The 20,010-nt window shown below is 41.9% G+C and overlaps 1 protein-coding gene across 1 annotated transcript in view; it reads left to right on the forward strand.

The window, feature by feature from the left end:
* The window catches only part of LOC106812687 (UDP-N-acetylglucosamine/UDP-glucose/GDP-mannose transporter-like), a 27,740-nt gene extending 20,244 nt beyond the window's left edge, over positions 1-7,496 (forward strand). Inside the window, exons 7-10 of the mRNA XM_014816624.1 lie at positions 4,302-4,394; positions 5,079-5,225; positions 5,521-5,603; positions 6,729-7,496. Coding sequence (XP_014672110.1) covers positions 4,302-4,394; positions 5,079-5,225; positions 5,521-5,603; positions 6,729-6,819 — 414 coding nt within the window. The 3' untranslated portion in view covers positions 6,820-7,496. The remainder of the gene's footprint in view (positions 1-4,301; positions 4,395-5,078; positions 5,226-5,520; positions 5,604-6,728) is intronic.
* The last annotated feature ends 12,514 nt before the right edge of the window (positions 7,497-20,010 follow it).

A 20,010-nucleotide genomic window follows, 5' to 3' on the forward strand; every position in this document is an offset into this window, starting at 1 on the left:
TGCGTCACAAGAAACCTTAACTTGAGTTTCTTTGTTCCTCACTAAACCAAACGACCAAGTTTCCCAGATACAAGATTGGTTAAAGGCCATATCTGATAACAAAAGATAAACGTGACATTTAATTAAGCATACACTTTACAATTGCCATGTATGCTAACAAATTCGTTTACATAGCAAGGTGCAGATTTTATGATCAGTGAGAGTATATATGCTTGATATAATGGTCAAGTTTTGGTCCCTTTTTCGACTTGTGTCAGTGTGTTACGCGTTTACGATTTGCCGGAAAAAATAGTAGGTAAATAGCGGAAAACATTTTATTTTCTTGAAATATTTGTATTTTACGAACCATGTCCCGAAGATGTGGGGCGTAGTGGCCTTTGACGCAGGAAATGATGTCCATTATTTTTTATTTACATTTAAAAAAAAATTAATTTTTGATTTAAAGATAAATTGCAATTAATGTTTAGGTCGCCGCGAATAAATAAAGAGGTCGGTTCGGGAAATCGCGTAACCACAACCCTATATTTTGTTATTTTGGCCTAATATGTTAATGCTGCAATAGAATACCACAGAGATGCCACACATATGGTTGAAAGCAATCTGTATTTCTGTCGCCATCAATTAGTAGTTTTCGAGGGTTGGGACCCGAGTTTGCTAGTGGGGTTCCAGCATGCCCCCCGGAAAAAATTTTGATTCTGAGATGCAATTTCCTGGCATTCTGAGGTGTTCAAAAATTGACAATATATCGACAAAAATAACCAAACTTTTTGTTTCGCGATCAGTTGAAATTTTTGTAGTTTGATACAAGAAACTGGTTGTAGTGGTGCAAAAGGATAGAAATGTTCGTATTAAATAGAATTAAGAATCGTAGTGGTTGGGCATCTCTTGGATATACGTAATTCCCGTATCTCTACTTTTCTTGGTATATCCTTGAAATGTCTGGATGACTGAAGTTATGCCCCGAAATAGTTTTGAGCATACAGTACAATAACTGTAAGCAAACATCTGGCAAAATTCAGAAATTTCTTTTATTCAACTCACATGCAACTGAATTGCTAGTTGCAATCAGTGATTAAGAATCATAAAAATGGGCACATTTTGCACTTAGTGGTTTAGAATTGTGAAACTTTTTGCACGACGCATAATACATAGGAGTCGCTTGAAGATTTTCTGATACAGTCGTCCATTTGAGATATATCGACAATGAGTTATCACGAATTTTACGATGAGCATGGCCTGTAATGTCAAAATGTTCCCTTATTTAGTACGCAAAATACACTATGTTAAACAAGAATGACCGAAGTCAGATGATTGATCTTTTTTGACATATCGGACATTTGCAAGCAAGTTTTCATTATTTTTAACCATTTCATAGTTTCCAAATCCTTATTTGATGCATTGACACTTAAGAGTAGCCTTACTACTCAATAAATTATATGTAGCTTCCTAGAATAATTAAGTGGCAGGATTCATCTAACGATCATCTCGAGCTATTCCTGGATAAATAGTGAGGTGAGTATTTTGAAAAGTCTAATAGCCAAAACGCTGAAGAGTGTTATAACTGCATACTACTCGTTAACACGCCAAGCGGGCGCTGTATCTGCCACCAGATGCACTCAGGTTTCTTTAGCATATGATCAGAAAGTTCTTCAGGGAACCACATTGTAAGTACGCTGTAGTGCAAAGTTTTCACAATTCTAACCAAAACCGATGCACAATTCAAAGGACGAAGCCATCATAAAATTTAATACCACTTTTAGACAGTACTTTTCTTGTAAATCGAAAATAAATTTTGCTGCTCCCAGATGTTAGTGAGTATGCCAACATTTTACCTAGCCATGTAAAGAGCAGTTAGTGATGATATAGTACATAATCATGGTATACAAATTACCTTAAAAATTACCATCTGGAATCTTGCAGTGAATACTAAATGGTAAACTGCATTAAAGGGCACAAAGGCAAATGCCTAATAAACAGAATTATAAAACTAAACTAAAAATGTAATGTTGGCTCTTATTTAATTATTGCATAAGTTCTATATATAAAGTCTACGCTGGCAATATACAACATATTATTCCAAAACGTTGCACACAATAGATATATTAACCACAATAAGATCATGCATAACAAATAATATAACACACATCCTTTACTCTATTTTACGTAAATATTAAGTAAGATATGATGAATAAATAAGAATCTACTACAAATAGACAATTTTGCAATTTTTAATATTTTGATGTAAGTTAATAGTAAGTGTTGAGACTGTGAATGTAGAGTAATAGCTTCAAAGGGGTAGTAGACTCTATGATCTTGTACTGCATACGACTGTACTTATTATAACAAATGCGGTTCTATGACCCACACGGTATTTGTTCACCAGAGTAGCTATTTATATTGTTACTAATTAATGTAACATCAACGCTAACAAAAGCTTTGAACGGCCGCCATGACAACCGCGACCGTTGCTGCAGCCACCGCCAAAAAATGTGCGTATTTACATTGTTGTTCTGCAACAGTTACAGACCGAGGGGCTAATCACAATAAGTGGCGAATATATTTATAACCTAATATGCATTTAACGAAACGACTAATTATGTTTAGGGAAAATTTATCGCTATTATAACTGAACTATATGTCGGTTTATAAGATATACAATTCTTCTGTGCTTTTTTAAAATTAATAAATAAGAAACGACGCCTCGGTGTTAGCCCTTTGCTGAAAGTGGTTTGCCGCAATTACAGATCGTGGGCTATAGAGGGCCACACGTCATTGGTAAGACAAACTGTAGTCGTTAGTTTTTTTAAAAACATTTCTTTAATTAAATATTTCTAATGTGATTGACACCATGAAACCTTTTTAGCTGTAGCGTAATTTTAACCTCAAATTAACTTGAAAATAACCGCTAGAACCTAGAGTAAACGATCCCTTTAATTAGAAAGAAAATAAATGTAAATTGGTAATCGTAACACGCCGATGCTAGAATTTGAAATGACGGGAACCTTGTAAAAAATAATTAAAATACATTGGTCACTGATTTACATCACTTAAGTATAACAGTTTTTACAGCTTTATGACACTGAAGTTTTTGTTTATTGGGTTATGACTCGCAGATTCTTGCTTTCCAATTTTATTGGCCTGGCACACCTGTAAAAAGTTATTTCTCATCAAGGGGTTTACTCTGTCTGGTTGTATGTTGCAGTTTGATTACCTTTGTTTATTTTTTCAACACGTGCATATATATATATATATTCGAGCATTTGACTATACAACATGCTACCAAGCCCAGGAATTATCACTAACTATAATACATTAGAACGTTCATGTCTGTCACACCCCAGCATATCAGAAGTTTGAACGATATACTGATGGTGCTAACTATACTGTTGTTATATTTGTTATATGTATGAAGTTATAAGAGACGCCTGGGGAGAGAAGAAAAGGACAATAAAGAGAGAGAGAGATGAGAGAGAGCAAGAGAGATGGGAGAGCAGGAGAGGGAGAGACAGAGAGAGAGAGAGCAGCAGAGAGAGAGAGAGAGAGAGAGAGGAGAGATGGGAAGAGGCGAAGAGACAGGTAGAGAGAACAGAGAGAGAGATGAGAGACGCGTGAGAGAGAGAGAGAGAGAGATGGGGAGAGGGGAGAGACAGTGGTTGAGAAGACAGGAGAGTGAGAGAGTGAATAGAAATAGGAGAGACGCGAGTGAGAGAGGAGGAGGAGATGTAGTATAAAGATGGAAGAATAAAAAGAAAAAGAGATACAGCAGAGAGACAGAGGGCAAGAATGATGAGCAGAGAATAGTGGATAGATGAGGAGATACACTGGATAATTGAGGATGATTAGATGGCAGGTCTGCCAAGGCTTTTTCATTATAGCATGGCGGGTGCTGCCTTTACGGTCCTAGGTTGGCAAATCCCGAAGGCGGTTTGCGCATGCTACGGGGCTCGTAGGTCGGGCTATTGATATTTAGCATAGGCGGCTATGATATTAGGAGTGGCGGTCGGGGAATTTTATATATATATATATATATGTTCAATTCTGTAAGACCTGCTGTGATTACACACCCCTACGGCCATAGCAACACATAGATTGTTGATCATTATTCCATGTGTGGAAAAGGTGAAAGTCTTATTGCGTACCAGAACACTCCCAGATTTCCAGTAATGTGTTGCTACTGGGTGGATACCTGTCAGGAATTTTTCTGAATAATTTTCTAATTAGACAATTATCCTTATTTCTGTGTTCATCTTACTAAAATAGGTAATATAATTGTTATAGTTTTTTTTTGCTTTCATGTATAGGAACTTAATAAGTATGGCCTACTATTCTACAACTCGTTATTCATGCTTGGACCATGCATGTTCTCCGTTTGGTTCTCTGGTGACTGGAAACTGGTATGTCAATTATGTGATATTAGTGAAATAAGTTCAAGTTTAAAACACTGTTGAATATTGTAATTATGAAGTAGCATTTAAAATGTGTGCACCACGTACATAGCAGTAACCATCCAACAGTATTCCAAAGTTTATTGATCAATCAAATTTTAATAGAAAAAACGTGGAAAAGAAGGTAACAATTGCTTTATATTGTCATTATATATTTAATACTTTAATGATGGGAAGTAATTATTCAGCCACATGGTGTAATAGACAATTGTATCAGTATCTACATGATTAAAATTCTGAGCACAAACATAGCTGATGAAAGAATTGCTGGCGTGTATTTGTATACAGGTTATTACTGAAATTCTAGCAATACCCCTAGGCAGGTTCTCCAAATTTTATTAAAATGCATGACGTGAAAAGAGTAATCATTTGCCAAAATCTTTTAAACTGTTGCGTTGTCCTTGCCACTGCAATGGTGTGCCTTGCCTTGTAATCACTACACGCCCGCGTGTGCCCATGCACGAGTGTGTAGACGCGTGTATGTGTACGCGTGTATGCCCATACCTCTGCATATAGTTGTGCGTACGTGCATTTATTCGTTAACTGCATGTGTGTACATATTTCTGGCATAGTGCATAGTCCTTATGCCTGGTTTCATCTGTTTATAATATCGTGTTTTTACATTCTTTCCAGGCTTTGGACTTTGAAGGCTGGAGTAGTCCATGGTTTGTTTCCCAGTTTCTCATATCTTGCGTGATGGGCTTTATTCTCATGTACTCTGTTGTCTTGTGTACAGCCTACAACTCTGCCCTCACTACTACCATTGTTGGCTGCCTCAAGGTACATCATAAATCTAGCAATAAATACTGCTTTGATAACTCACTTATTACTCTGAAATTTTATTATAAAACACTTCTTTGCACTACTATGTTAGAATCACATAATTAAATGTGTACCTAAAAATTATGGCAATTGGTATGCTTTAATTTGCATACAATTTAGTGTTTATAAAAAAAGCAAAGTGCTAAGCACATATCACAAACACATGCCTTTTAAAAGGTGTGCCATGGTAATAAAACAGCATATTATATCTTTGTCCTTGTAAGATTTATCATTTCCTTACTACTGATTGCAGAATATGTTTGTTACTTACACTGGTATGATCGTTGGAGGCGACTATATCTTCAGCTGGACAAACTTCATCGGTCTTAATATAAGGTAGGCTCACTTCTGCAATGTGTTCTTAGGAGTAAATGAGTACAAATTTGACTTTATTTGCTCCTGATGTTATCCAATAAATTTCATTTCCATGATGATTGATAAAATACCAATGTGGGCACGTGTGAACCTGTTTTCTTACCCTGTGGCTGCATGACAGTTGCTCTTGTCTGCTTACGTATTCAATTTTCTGGGAGCGCCTGCGCTCTATAGGCTTCATTGAGGCTATAGCTTGAGGCAATAATCACGTATCAGGGTGTATCATAGGGCAGAATATCTCATGACAGTTTGAATAAGGAAACTGATGGGCATGTGCTGGCATGAGTAGGAATTAACATTTTGATCAAATGCTCTGGCCTAAAACTGAGAGAGTCAACAACAAATTGAGTCTACTGTAGCAGCAAGAATGACATGACTGTTTAAAATAACTGTTGTAGTTTTCCATGGAATACGAATTCACTGAACGCACTGCATGCAAACGCTGAACACAGTAGAGTATTTAAAGTTTTGGGATTTTTGGTTATGGCTGTCTATGACAGAATTTGCATGGAGTCGCATGGATTCGAGCTGAAATTGAATAAGAGAGTCGGGCAGTAGAGCAGGGGGGTATGTTTGACTTCTGGCTCGCGTCCCCTCGCTGTTGGTTCAAGCCTGTCATTTATAAACTGACGTTACACTGCTATCCATGATTAGTATTTCACGGCCTTGCCTAGAAGCTTCTTTACCCATAATAAACCTGTTGCCCGTCGATGTACAACCGTTTATTAGCCGCGTAGCATACATGGGTATCTTCTAATATAGTAAGAGCATGAAAACATACATAATATATAAATAAACTACATGATTGAATTTATTATATATATATTATGAAATATTATTACTGTTATTGTTCACTTTTGTTTTTATCAAATGTATGATTTCAATATAAATCTATTTAGAAATTAGTTTAGTAAATGGCAAATTACTACATGATTTTATTTATTATATATATATTATATATACTACCAGTAGTGACAGAATTGTTATTCGTGTTCATAGTGAGAAGAATACATTTCATTTGTTATTGTAGTCCTGATAGCGTGCACACGTATATATCCCAGCACTAAGGCATAGTTACATTTGCAGCGTTGCAGGGAGCCTGGTGTACGCTTACGTAACGTTTGTACAACCGCCAAAAATAAGGAAAGAGGTGCAAGACCAGATAACAGGAGTATAGTATAACGCCATGTTGTGGTAGAAATCATCGAATTTGATCGGTTCTCGTGCGGATTTTCTACTTCACGGAATTGGTTTCAACTGTTCTTTCACCGCGCAACTCCATTTATAACCAGGCACGTGGCGGTATTCTGTGGTTGTACATAGACTGCGGTTGTTCATATGTGCGGTTGCACATATTCTGTGGTTTGTGTCATAGGCGGCTGTTATCACGTGTATATTGCTCGCTGTTATTCCACGATGCGAATGTCTACCCGTGGCTTAGGGAAATTCTCTAAAGTGATCTACTTATTGGTGGCTTGGTTGTTTGATGCTGCATAATGCGAGGGCGTGGCCACTCAACTACGTATTATATAAGCAGTGCTACATGAATGTTCGAGGGAAATGCACAATAATGTATATTATAGACTTACTATTACTTGGCAGGAAGTTACCAGGTTTGAAGTGTGATGCGTTAACTGTGATGGTGCCCATTTAAGTCGGTGAGAAATGCTACGGGGACAATTGCATTTGCATCTAGTGGCCTAGCATACATCACTATCATCATGTATAAGATCAGGAGTACACGAAGAGAGATGCATCACTATTTATTACGCCTGATAAGATAACACACACACGCACACGCACACACACACAGAAACACACACGCACGCACGCACGCACGCACACACACACACACACACATATATATATATATATATATATATATATATATATATATATATATATATGCGGTACAACAACATAGTTCTTTGGGTTTTGGAGGTAACAGTAAAGGTGGTGCCAGAGATACATCATTACATCATTACTAGCATGACCTTATGTAGATATAGATATGTATTAATATGTACATATCTATACTCGGACACGCCTACAGCTGCATTTAGATATGTTCATAATATTATATATAGGCTATTGATACTAGTCATGTAAAGATACTATAGTAGTGATGTAATTTTGGTGGGTTAACAATAAGAGACTCATTACATATATATTTTTGTATTTTAGGCGCATTGCGAACCATGTACCGTTCCCCTACATTAACAATTAAATAATATAGAATTGTTGTTTAAATTGACTACGTCACGAATTTTCCATGGTAAAATTTGTAAAATTTTGGTTGCCATTTTTTTACATTAAAAGTAAGAACAAACGAGACTAAACGTATCGTCAAATTCTTACCTGATAAGATTGTTTTTCAACTAGTTAAAAATCCCCAAAACCTGGACGATTAGTGTTCCTGACATTAATTGCTTGTTATGGGCTATGTATGCGTCACGAGTGTATGTTTACATCGAACAATATAGTAAAATAAGAAGTATAATGCAGCAATTTAACCATAACAAGTTAACAGAATTACTTATATTTTGTGAAAAAGTGGAAATATTTTTTTTAATTTTTACTATTTACGGTGACGTAATCACTTTAATATTGAGGCAGATGTAAATGATTATTAGTGCCATCTTAGATATTTACAACAAGATTAAGTAATTAAATGTTCCATGACGTGTGTTACACGTAACATGTATCTACACAAAAATTACATTTTTTCTTGAGATATTGATCTTCTCACACATTTCGTTTAGTTTGTTTTATTATCAAAACGGTTCCGGTATTCATTGCATTGCTGTTGTATAAATTATTATGCCGTATTTTTATTTACGTGTTGCTAATATCGATGCATCAATACTTGCAACGAAATAAGAGCATTTGTTTGTTCGGTTACTGAATATTAATTAAATACTTACATATTAATATTTTAATGTGTGTAATATTCATGGTTGCTTGTTCTGATATGATAATCGTAAAGGAATTGCGTGTGAGTAATCTCTACACGTGACCTTGGTGCTCCAATTTACACGTGAGGTCGTTCTACATCTCAACTACAGTCTCATGTGTTGAACGATCCAAGCATTGTCTAACGGATCTCTAATGTTTTATATTTACAAGCAAGTACCTAATAATAAACCCTCACATACACTGCTTTCAGAATTAATCATTTATTTTTCTTTAATATATTCACGCTTAGTATTTGTAGAGTGTATAAGTCCATAATGTGTACTTCTTAGTTGTAAAAGTAATACATGAACTAGGAAAATTACATTATTATTTAAATGTACTAATTTATGCAATATGAGGCAATACCAACTCAACATATCATCGTATTCGTCAACATATCAATACTCTAGGACCTGTTGTCAGAAATGAAATTAGCCTTATCAAAAATCTTAACATTATATACCGTTAACTCATAGACCGTTAACAGAACTATGGGAAAACCATGAGTTTCTCGTACACAGTGTATAGAGATAGGTCCGGTCTATAAGAAAAAGTTTAGGTTAAGACTAATGTTAAGACGAATTTTGTTTCTGACAACGGGCGCCTGAACATACCGTATGGGACAGTGGTATAGGTACGTTTATGATATAGTGTTACCTTGTTGGATAATTAGTTAAACAGGTAATTTATATACTTATTTTCATGTACGCTATTGTCTTAACATAACTTACGCAGAAATGTATCTATTATATATAAGTGTAACAATTGGCTCTCGCTTGTGGGTAAGAGTATAAGAACACGTGTATAGTTGTGTTCATTCTAACATGCTGTGTGCACATAATCGTGGTAAGTGCGCACGTATACCACGTCTGTGCGGGGCACACTGTGGGTCACGGAAAATCCGTCGTTGCTACCAGTGAAGAACTCGTTGCCTAACGTGTAAACAGATATAAAGGCCTGTTTCATCAGCGAAAAGATTTAACGCTATTCTTACGACGTGCTAAAGAACTCGTAGTTACTCATATATGGGTTGTTAACACAATTGCGTGTGTATGCTTTAAAGAACGGACTTGCCTTCGCGTTGTCTTGACATGATAAGTGCAGGAAACGTACAGGCCTAATTAGTCTCGTGTCATTTCACGCACAATGTTGTTATGGGTGCTGTTCTATGTAACCTACATAGAAGTATTTCAAATAAAAGGGAAATCTTTTTACACCAGCATGTATATAGTTCGTATTATATATACATACAAACCCACGAACGCACACACACGCACGCACGCACGCGCGCGCGCATTCACGCGAGTTAAAGCAAAGGTTTGTCTTGACCAATTTTCCTACAGTTGCTGTATATTTCACGTGGGCAATAGTCGTGCACGAGTGAGTTGGCGAACGAATGTGCTCATTTACGCTCCTAATTATTCTTAACAATCACTTGTCCTCGTTCGAGCAAGAAACTCAATTAAATAACATCGCTTTGACACGTTTTCAATCGACGATGCGACGTACACTTGTCGAAGCTGGTAACAGGTTCTGTTAATCGAAGCCGGTTGTCGTATTGTGTGGTAACAGTGCCGCGTCAGTACAGGGTAACGTTAGAGCAGCATAGATAGACCTACTTACGTGTCCTAGCTTTTCTACGCACGACGCTTTGATGGCGAAATCTTCTCGAGTCAATAATAATTTTTTTGACAATGCACGCGGATCTATTAAGTTGTATCGAGATATCGTAACAATTGCTATCGTCGTGCTTTTTTGCTGCACACACGGTGTCTTTTAATTTCACTCCGTTCATTTATAGTACTTTCATCAGACTAACTCTGGCACGGCCCACAGCGAGTGGAGTGAATTCCAGGTGTTTTGTGCATGTTAAGTGACATGCCATTGCTTATCATTTTCGTTTACGGACCTGTTTATCATGAGTTACGACAGTAGTTCACGGTTATCCGATTTAATTCGGTTTCGGTTCGTAGATTGTCGGCATCGGTGGTTGACCTCCCAACGTTTTCCTGTTCTGCTGATTCCGCTGCAGCGTGTCCGTCTGCTGGGTGGTCCGCTGACGCTGGTTGCCTAGCAACGGGCGCGGCGCCGCCGTCTGCTTGTCGTTGCGCCGCCTGGCGTCAAGCTCCGACTCGCTGCGCGCCTTCTTTCCGTCCTTGGCGAGGAAACTGAACCAGCGGTCGATCTTCGTGCCCGTCGTTTTCGCGCCGGCTTCCTTGCTGCCGAGCTTCTTCTTCGCGCGCGCGTCGAGCGTCTGCGAGCGACGGTCCTCGAACGTGACGCCGCCGGCGGCCGACGCGCTCTCCGTCTGCGTCGTCGTCGTTCGCTGCGACGGTCGTCGCTGCAGCGCCGCCACGTTGTTGGTGCGCGCCTGGCCGGCGACGAACGCCGAGCGCGTCGGGTAGCTGTCCATCGTCTGCGAGCGGGTGACGCGAGAACGAGAGCCAACATTCCGCTGCTGCTGCTGCTGCTGCTGCTGCTGCCCGGGGAATTTGTTAACACTCGCGCTCAGTCGCTGAGATGCTCGTGTGTTACTGTCATACGCACGCGCGTCCAGTCTATCGCCAACGTCGCCGCGTCTCGATTGTTCGTTGTACGTTATCGCCTGCGAGCGTTTCTCGATCGTAGAGCCACCGCCGCCGCGGTCCCGCCGCAGCGTGCTGGCAGCGTGGACAGCGCCGCCGCCGCTGCGTTCGTCCGAGCTATCGCCGCTCGTGTGCCCGCTGGGCTGCGAATTCTTCAGGATGCCGTTGCGCGGCTCCGCGCCGGCCGCCATCTTGTCGTTCTGCTCGGCGTTGATCTTTGTCGTGAAGTGGTCGTAGACGCGTCGGTCGGAGTCGTCGGCGGCGACGGGCAGTTTTACCTGCGGGATGAGATAGTAGTCGGGCGGCGAGTTGTCGCCGTGTTCCGGCCCGCCGCCGCGTCTGTCGCTGTCGCCTGCAGCGTTGCGGCGACGCAGTGTGTTGGCGCGCGGCGGCGCCGTCGGTTTTCGCAGCGAGGCGTAGTTGTCGCTGTGTTGTTGCTGCCCCCGCGCCGCCTCGCGTTGTGTGACCACCCGCTGCTGCTGCTGTTGATGCTGTTGTTGTTGATGTTGTTGTTGTTGATGTTGTTGTTGATGATGTTGTTGATGTTGTTGTTGTTGTCGATTTGGCTGTTGCTGCTGTTGCTGCTGCTGATGATGTTGATATTGTTGCTGTTGTCGCTGCGTCTGTTTACGAGGCACGGCGTACAGAGCCTCTACCGGCGTCGGCTCTTCCGGGCCGAAGTCTATTCGCACCTCGTAATCGTCGTCGGTTGGTTTGTGTCGCGGCAGCGGCGGCGGCGCGCGCCCGTTGATGCGCGACTCGCGCGCCGCGCTGGAGTTCTCCCCAGCGTGAAAGCTGCTGCGTGTACCACGCGAGCGCACCAGAGCGCCGCCGTGGTTCTCCTGGTTCCGCGAACCCGCCCGCGTGCGCTCGTTCACGAACTCCTTGCTGTTCTTCACGCCAGACGGCGAGTCCGGTTGCGCGAGCGCCATCTTGTGCGTGACGTCAGTGGGCGAGGCTGCCTTGATTCGCGGGATGCCGAACATGTAGTAGGGCTGGTTGTCCAAACCGACAGGCGTCTCTGTCGTTGTCCGTCTCTCGTATCGTATGTTTTCTTGTGTCTTTGTCGACATTCCCCTGAACGACAGAGAAGCGGGACAGATTTTCATGATTGCATTGATCGACATAAATCTTGAGGAAATAATGACGTCGGATATTATTAAGAGAATACTCGATTGCATGAGTTTAATTTAATTCATCAGGTTCGGCATACGAGTCAATAAATTATACACAATTTCACTTATATTATTAATAAAGAGTAACAGAGCATAATTTTAGTCTTGTGATAACAATATAGCACTTTGATAATTATAATAATTAATTAATAATTAGTGTGCAGACAGAGCGCCCCGGAGACTCGGCTGCCAACTTTGTTTTACATTTCCTACCTGGGCGTCTGCAATCTCCAGGGTGGCTTCGCTTGACCGTTGCTATAGTTAGAGAGTATGTTGTCGACGGCAGCGTCGTTAACGTCGCTACGCCACAGCGCCCACTTATGCATCGTGGAGACGTGCTCGTCCTTTCTCATACAGTCCGATTGCCCATCGTCTGCTGCTCTCACCATCGTTCCCATCTGAAACAAGTGAACAACTAGTGTTAACGATTGTGCTCGTCTGAAACAAGTGAACAACTAGTGTTAACGTTTGTGCTCGTCTGAAACAAGTGAACGACTAGATCACACTATCGTGCCCGTCTGAAACAAGTGAGCGACTAGATCGCACTGTCGTGCCTGGCAAAATAAGTGAACAACAAGGTCTCGCCGTTGTGCCCGTGTGTAACAAGTGAACAGCTAGTGTTAACGATCGTGCTCGTCTGAAAGAAGTGAACGACTAGATCACACTATCGTGCTAATCTGAAACAAGTGAACAACTAGTGTTAACGATTGTGCTCGTCTGAAACAAGTGAATGACTAGATCACACTATCGTGCCCGTCTGAAACAAGTGAGCGACTAGATCGCACTGTCGTGCCTGGCAAAACAAGTGAACAACAAGGTCTCGCCGTCGTGCCCGTGTGAAACCTGTGAACATCTCGCTCTCACGATCGTGCCCATATAAAACAAGCGAACAACCAACCGTATGTGAATGCGCTACGCGTCATAGATATCTCTATACAATTGAAATACAGTGAAGCCTCTGCTAGCAGTCACTTTTATCGAACGGACTACCTATAATATGGCACTATTTGCATTAACCCTAAGTGGGAGACATCCAGCGAAATCACCTCTATAGAACGAACACCTGTCTATAAAGGACACCTCTATAGAACGGACACCTGTCTACAAAGGACACCTCTATAGAACGGACACCTGTCTATAAAGGACACCTCTATAGAACGAACACCTGTCAATAAAGGACACTTTCTGCATCTCCCTTGAGCAACCCTCATATACAAGTTTGACTGTATTCATACAAATATCTCTACTCACAACAATGTACACATAATACATGTATCCTAGGATATCTATGCTAGACGTAACTAGAGCATTTCTGTATAAAATTTATATGCTTATATAAAGGGACTCTAGCCATCACCACGCCCTAGCAATTTCGATCGCGCATCCGTTTATTTTTTGTATGATCATCGTTTTTATTTTCACAATTCATTTGCCGTCTCAGGTGTGGTTTGGCTTAACATCTGTTGGCGTCACCTACATTCCGAATTATTTTGTAAATCACGAAGATGTATATATAATTATTGTTGATTTTGCTCGGATAGATGCTAAATGTAATATATGTGTATGTCTATCCATTCAACATTACATGTTGTGCACATGTTATTACATTACATTACATGTTATGTACATGTTATTACATTACATTACATGTTATGTACATGTTATTACATTACATTACATGTTATGTACATGTTATTACATTACATTAAATGTTATGTAGTGCACTACCATTACTTTTCCGATCTTCACGCTAGCGTGTGTATGACTATCACTTATTTTCTTTAGGGTTAGGGTTAGGAAAACAACTGTTTGTGACTTCTGACTATCTCATGTGGTTCTTTAAGTAAATAGATTTTTCAAGGGATGATATGTACGTAATTAATTATTTGCCTAGGTACAAAAAAAGAATTAAATTATAACTCGTATACAGCCCATGATTTTGATTTCATTTACATGCCATTTTGTTGCCGGGACCAAATTTCACATGTTACTGCGACTATCTGTAAAATAACCGGAATGAAACATGAAACTCGACCATGCCTGAACCGTGAATAATAGACAGATTAGAGATTACACGTACAGCACTTACGGTGCAACCTCGCCGAAATGTGGCCATTGTATTTATATATGATCATGAGATTATATACGACGTTCGTCACAGCAGAGTACAAACTCTCCCGCGGCTGCTATATTACACGCAGGTAGTGCGTGTACGTACACATCTTATCCTGATCCTTATCAGGCACGACCATCGACTGTGTCCCACCCATGCACGCACGCGCGCATCTGTCTACATCCGCGCGCAGTAAAATGCGAAATGCAAATAGAAACGTGCAGCGAAATTCGGTCGCCCGCTTAACACAAGCAACAATTGAACAATTCGACGACTTGCGAGTAAATCAGCCGGATCCTTGGTCTTTTCAACGACCTGCATTAACAACACGGCTTGTTGCAGTAGTTACGTAAGAATGAGATCAAGCGGTTATTTCTTGTATCATTCTAGTCGGGCATTCCCATTAAATCTCCAATTGATATGAGTCGTATTCAGTTAGATCCAAAAAAGAAAAGAAAAGGATTTTTATATTGAAAGATAACAAATCGTATCTCTAATGCTATCGTGTCTCTAAGCGCTAATATATATATATAACGCATGCCCAGTGTTAGGTATGTGCATACGCGCAATATAGCCGCTTTTATAATGAACGCTCGTTTATCTAACAAAACGTGACCAATATACATTCTCAACGGAAGCATTTCTGTAGTGAGCTTATAATTGCTATGACACATTTAAATAGACCACCTATGTCAAGGTCACGTCTAACGTACGTCTTAGAGAACACTGCGCTGTATTTGAACAATCTCAAAACAGTAGCGATTTCCGCGACGTGTGCGTGTATGTACACACTCGGCAATAGCAGCTGCAGTTGCAGTGTGCAGTTAGCTGGACGAAAAATAGCCTAGCTTCCGGGTTTTGCGAATAAAATGCGGTCGAAATCACCAGCAGCACCTCTTATTATTTAGTCAGGAAGTCGTGTAATTGTATCGCGTCTGTTTGATAGATAGATTACTGGCCACATATTCGTTAATGTATAAGGGTCTTTGAGGTCCATCAACAACAACTGAAGGTAGTTTGTCGTCCGCGCGCGTCCGTGTGCGTGGATGCGTGCCTACTTCTGTACGTGTGTGGGTGCGCGCGCGTGCGTGCGTGCTTCTGTGTTGTCGCGTGTGCGCGCGTGCGTGCTTGCGTGTATGTGTGTTTTGCACGTGTGCCCGAGTGTAAATGCGTATTTGTATGTAGTGTGTGTGCGTGCGTGGGCTCGCGTGTGTGCGTACGTGGGCCCGCGTGTGTGCGTGTGCGTGTCTGCGAATAAACTCGTGCAATATAATGTTCAATCATCATAATGTGCAAATATCATTTGTGTAAATATGCCCTGACCATATATCTTTATGACGTTCTAAAATCGGCGGCCTGCGTGGTGCGCTTCAGACACGCACGCCTTTAAGCACATACCGCACTCGTTTCAACAAGGAGCGACATTGATACCATCAGTTAGAACCGCGACACAAGAGTTATCGTCAAATCTGACCTGTTCTTTGGCACGATTTACACTTTCTCGCGATGACTAAATCGCTATTTGCTTAAGAAAGCCCTGTCAGCTCTCCTGAGCGTTTCTCGGCCAATGTGTTCCTCACGAAAAGCGCACAAAGCGCACAAAGGGACGGCTATCCTCCGGCCGTAAGCTTCCTAATGCTTTAGGTCGAAGTTAAGCAGCCACGAAGTCTTAAGGTATCGGGTCGGGAGCATGAACCGCTCTAATCTTGCTCGGCGTGCAACACCGGTTCCTTGATCTTTATGGGAAAATGGCGGCTGCGGCTCGTCGCTGTATGTCGTCGTGGCTGCGACCCGCGGCGTGGTCGTCGCCTTCTCGTTAAGCCAACTCGTTAGCGTTCTCGCGTCGGCACGCTGCTTGCGACGCCGTGAACGCGTTTAATGTGTTTCTCCGTAAGTAGACTTCGATAACGACCTCCCATATAAAGTGAGAACGTTACCTCGTACTCACACACGCGCCCACGCACGCACGCGCCCACGCACGTACGCACGCACGCAACTTACAGTCACTACAAGTTACAGAACAGATATTTATCTTATTGAATTATCGAATTGGGCGTAATGTGTGCTGCTACACCACTGCCATAATTGACTAAATCCGACTAATAATCGTTTTATCTTTGCCTTGTTTTAAATATATTGATTTGAAGCGGGCAACACTGATTGATTCTAAGTATGCGCTCAGCGGGCAACACTGTTTGCAATGGGCAACATTGGTTTATATTTTACACACAACAGGCAACATGCCCTGTATTAATGACAATGTGGTATTTTTACAGCCATGTATATATATATATATACAGTAGATACATGCACACATGTTCCGTTGGAACGCCCAAGTTCTATAGGCTACCTGCATGTGTGTAGCAGCAGCACAAGTGTTATAAACCTGTACATCCCGAGGCATTGCCGCCTTTTCTGGAGAGGTGCGCTCAGTAAACTTGAATTCCTGTTCGCCATAGTCATTTTTGCGAGTTGCGTTCCCCCACCCCACCCAGGCGTGCACCCGCACAGTTGTTACACGCAGACGCCCCAGAGCGATAAATTGAAAGACTCCAATTATGCACTTCGGTGCGTAGCTTGCCGCCCAACTCCTCTCACTAGTCAACTATAGCGAGAAGTCCCGCACCACTTTCACCGTCTCTCATTGACGGCATTACTTTTGCAACGGCCACCTTCGCCCTCTTTGATGCAACACTCTGAACAGAGTTCAGTCCGCGCATGGACACTCACTCAGTGCGTGTTGACACATGTTCCCTATTATATCTACTTCTGATTACATCTATGTTATATATATGGTTAGGTATGAACTGTACGTGAGAGGGTAGGTAAGGAAGGAACATAGAGACTAAGAGTATACCTACGAAATGATAGGTATTGGGAGCTTAATGTGGTATAATGAGTATAAATGGTATAAACAGCTGCTATATATTCAATACAAACTATCACTTGCTCAATTACATATATTAAATACTGATGTAGGAACTTTACTTGAGAAGGCAGGTAAAGTAGGAGCTGCAGCTCTTATCTATACTCTACCTGCCTTCTCAATTAACGTATACGAAATGCACGCACGAAGTGTACGAATTGTACGAGTGTACGAATTGTACGCAATGTGCGTATACGAAATGGCAGGTATTAAGCGTTGTGTGAAGGCAAATACTGAATGCGAAAGTGTAGGCAGTGCACTACCTATCAGAAAGTGTGTACAAGATAAGGGTGGAAGGTGCGTGTGAGAGGAGCTAATTGAGAGAAGCTACGCATAAGACGGACCCGGTAAGATAGGAGTATAAGAAAGACTATATAGGTAAGGGAGGACTTCGATTTCATAGAGAGAGGTAGAGAGATAGAGAGAGAGAGAGAGAGAGAGAGAGAGAGAGAGAGAGAGAGAGGAGGAGAGAGAGAGAGAGAGAGAGAGAGAGAGAGAGAGAGAGAGAGAGAGAGCGCGGCGGCGGAGAGAGAGAGAGAGAGAGAGAGAGAGAGACGGAAGAAGAGAGACTAGAAAGGAAAGATCCGAGGTAGGAAAAAAGGGGGAGGGACCTGAAGACGGAGAGGCGAGAGAGAGAGAGATGAGTAGAAGAGAGAAAGAAAGAGAAGAGAGAGAGAGAGAGAGAGGAGAGAGAGAGAGGGCGAGGATGAGATGGGCGAGAGAGAGAGAGAGAGAGAGAGAAGCAGGCCGATCGGCGGGCGAGAGAGAGGAGAGAGATGAGAGAGAGAGAGAGAGCGCGCGGGGCGAGAGAGAGAGAGGGAGAGGAGGAGAGAGAGGAGAGAGAGAGAGAGAGAGAGAGAGAGAGAGAACGGCGCGGGAAGAAAGAGAGAGAGGGAGTAGAGAGAGAGAGAGAGAGAGAGAGCGCGGGGAGAGAGAGTTTGGGTAGAAGCGATGGAGTTGACGTGACTTTATACTTCCCATAAACTGCACTGCAGTGACGTACAATAAACACTACTAAGAATGATCGCTCGTGGGAATTGACCTCTGATATAGATTCTCAATTTTATACTATACGCAAATGTTAGTTTAACTTCTGTTTTGTTAGAATGAAACCTTCGACACACCTATCTTATCAAGCAAATAATGCGCTCTACTGTTCTTATTGTTTCTATAGCTGCGAAGGATGACTAATGCAATAGATGCAACTAATGCAAGGGATGGGGCACATTTCGGCGATAAAACGTTCATACTATTGGATAGTGAATTTCTAAGAAGAGCAGTTTGCAACACCCGTCGTTGCGATATTTAGATCAACCCCGCGGTAACGTTGTATAAAGGCCCCGAAAATGGGCCAGTGTTCCCACTGCCCCGTTTGTATAATTACTTAACTGCTTTCCGCTGCGGGGCTATTTATTGAAACTATTACTGTTACTGTTACCTTCGGAGATTCGCTACAGCTGTAAAAGGATTTTTATCTTCACACGTCGTTCCTGATTGAATATTCTCGAGAGGCGCGGAATGATAGAGTTGTTGCTGTCGGCATGGAGACGTATCGAGCTGATATTGACTTATTGCACGCAGACGCTGTCGTGATTTCAGCTAAACGCTTTATTCAGTCACACTCTCTAACCCCCCGTATCGCGACCTCCTTAGCTGTCAGATCCTCTACCCGAAACTAGTTGAAGAAAGGGGGCCGTGACGCCCATGACTTAAATCAGGGTGTTTATGTTTGGGATACACGCCAGCGTCTCTGCCCCGTGGCAGTGTCGGGGCCACAAACAGATACACGCCCCATCTTGATTAATGACGGCGAATGCAAATGCGACTGGAAAAGTCTGCGCGTCACGCTGGAATTTACTGTGCGACGAGAAGGAGATGAAATTGCACTCAGCGCACACAAAGGCCGAGAACGTGATCTAATTATGGCAGCCGCTCGACGCTTAATAGATTATTGGCGATTTTACATCGGCTGTCTCCTTTTCAAGAGGCAACGCCTGGCGCTCACACGCACGTACGCACGAACACACACATACTCACTCACGTACACGCACGCACGCACACGCGCGCATGCACGCACGCGGGCGCACACACCTAGCATCTATTCTTAATTGTTTACTGTAGGCGCTATCTCAAACGATCATATACCATTTGACCGCCAAGCCGATCGATGTATATATATATATATATATACAGGCCCTATATATATACTAATATACTAATATGTTTGACATACTCTACAAGTAGAAAGCGTATATGGGTTCGTTTACTAGCTGCCATCGCCATCCTCGCGCGCGCATTGTAAACACCTCTTGATTACTTAGCCGGCGCGACATCAAAAGATATTAGCCAGAGGTGTGTTTATTGATTTGTTTATGCGCGACGACCTCCTTCCCATTAGCTGTGTTAAATAGGAAATCAGCGGTGGCCAGTCACGCCATGCCATGCTGCGGGAGCACGGGGAGACACAATGAGACCGTGGGTGATTGGCATCATTCTTCTCTAAACAATGCCCCCTTGGCGTGACCTTGTGATGCAAGCGTCATGGTCTCCCGGCAGTTCTAAACACGCAATATATATATATATATATATATATATATATATATATATATATATA

Source organism: Priapulus caudatus, unplaced genomic scaffold (genome assembly GCF_000485595.1).
Source record: "Priapulus caudatus unplaced genomic scaffold, Priapulus_caudatus-5.0.1 Scaffold674, whole genome shotgun sequence".
NCBI lineage: Eukaryota > Metazoa > Priapulida > Priapulimorpha > Priapulimorphida > Priapulidae > Priapulus > Priapulus caudatus.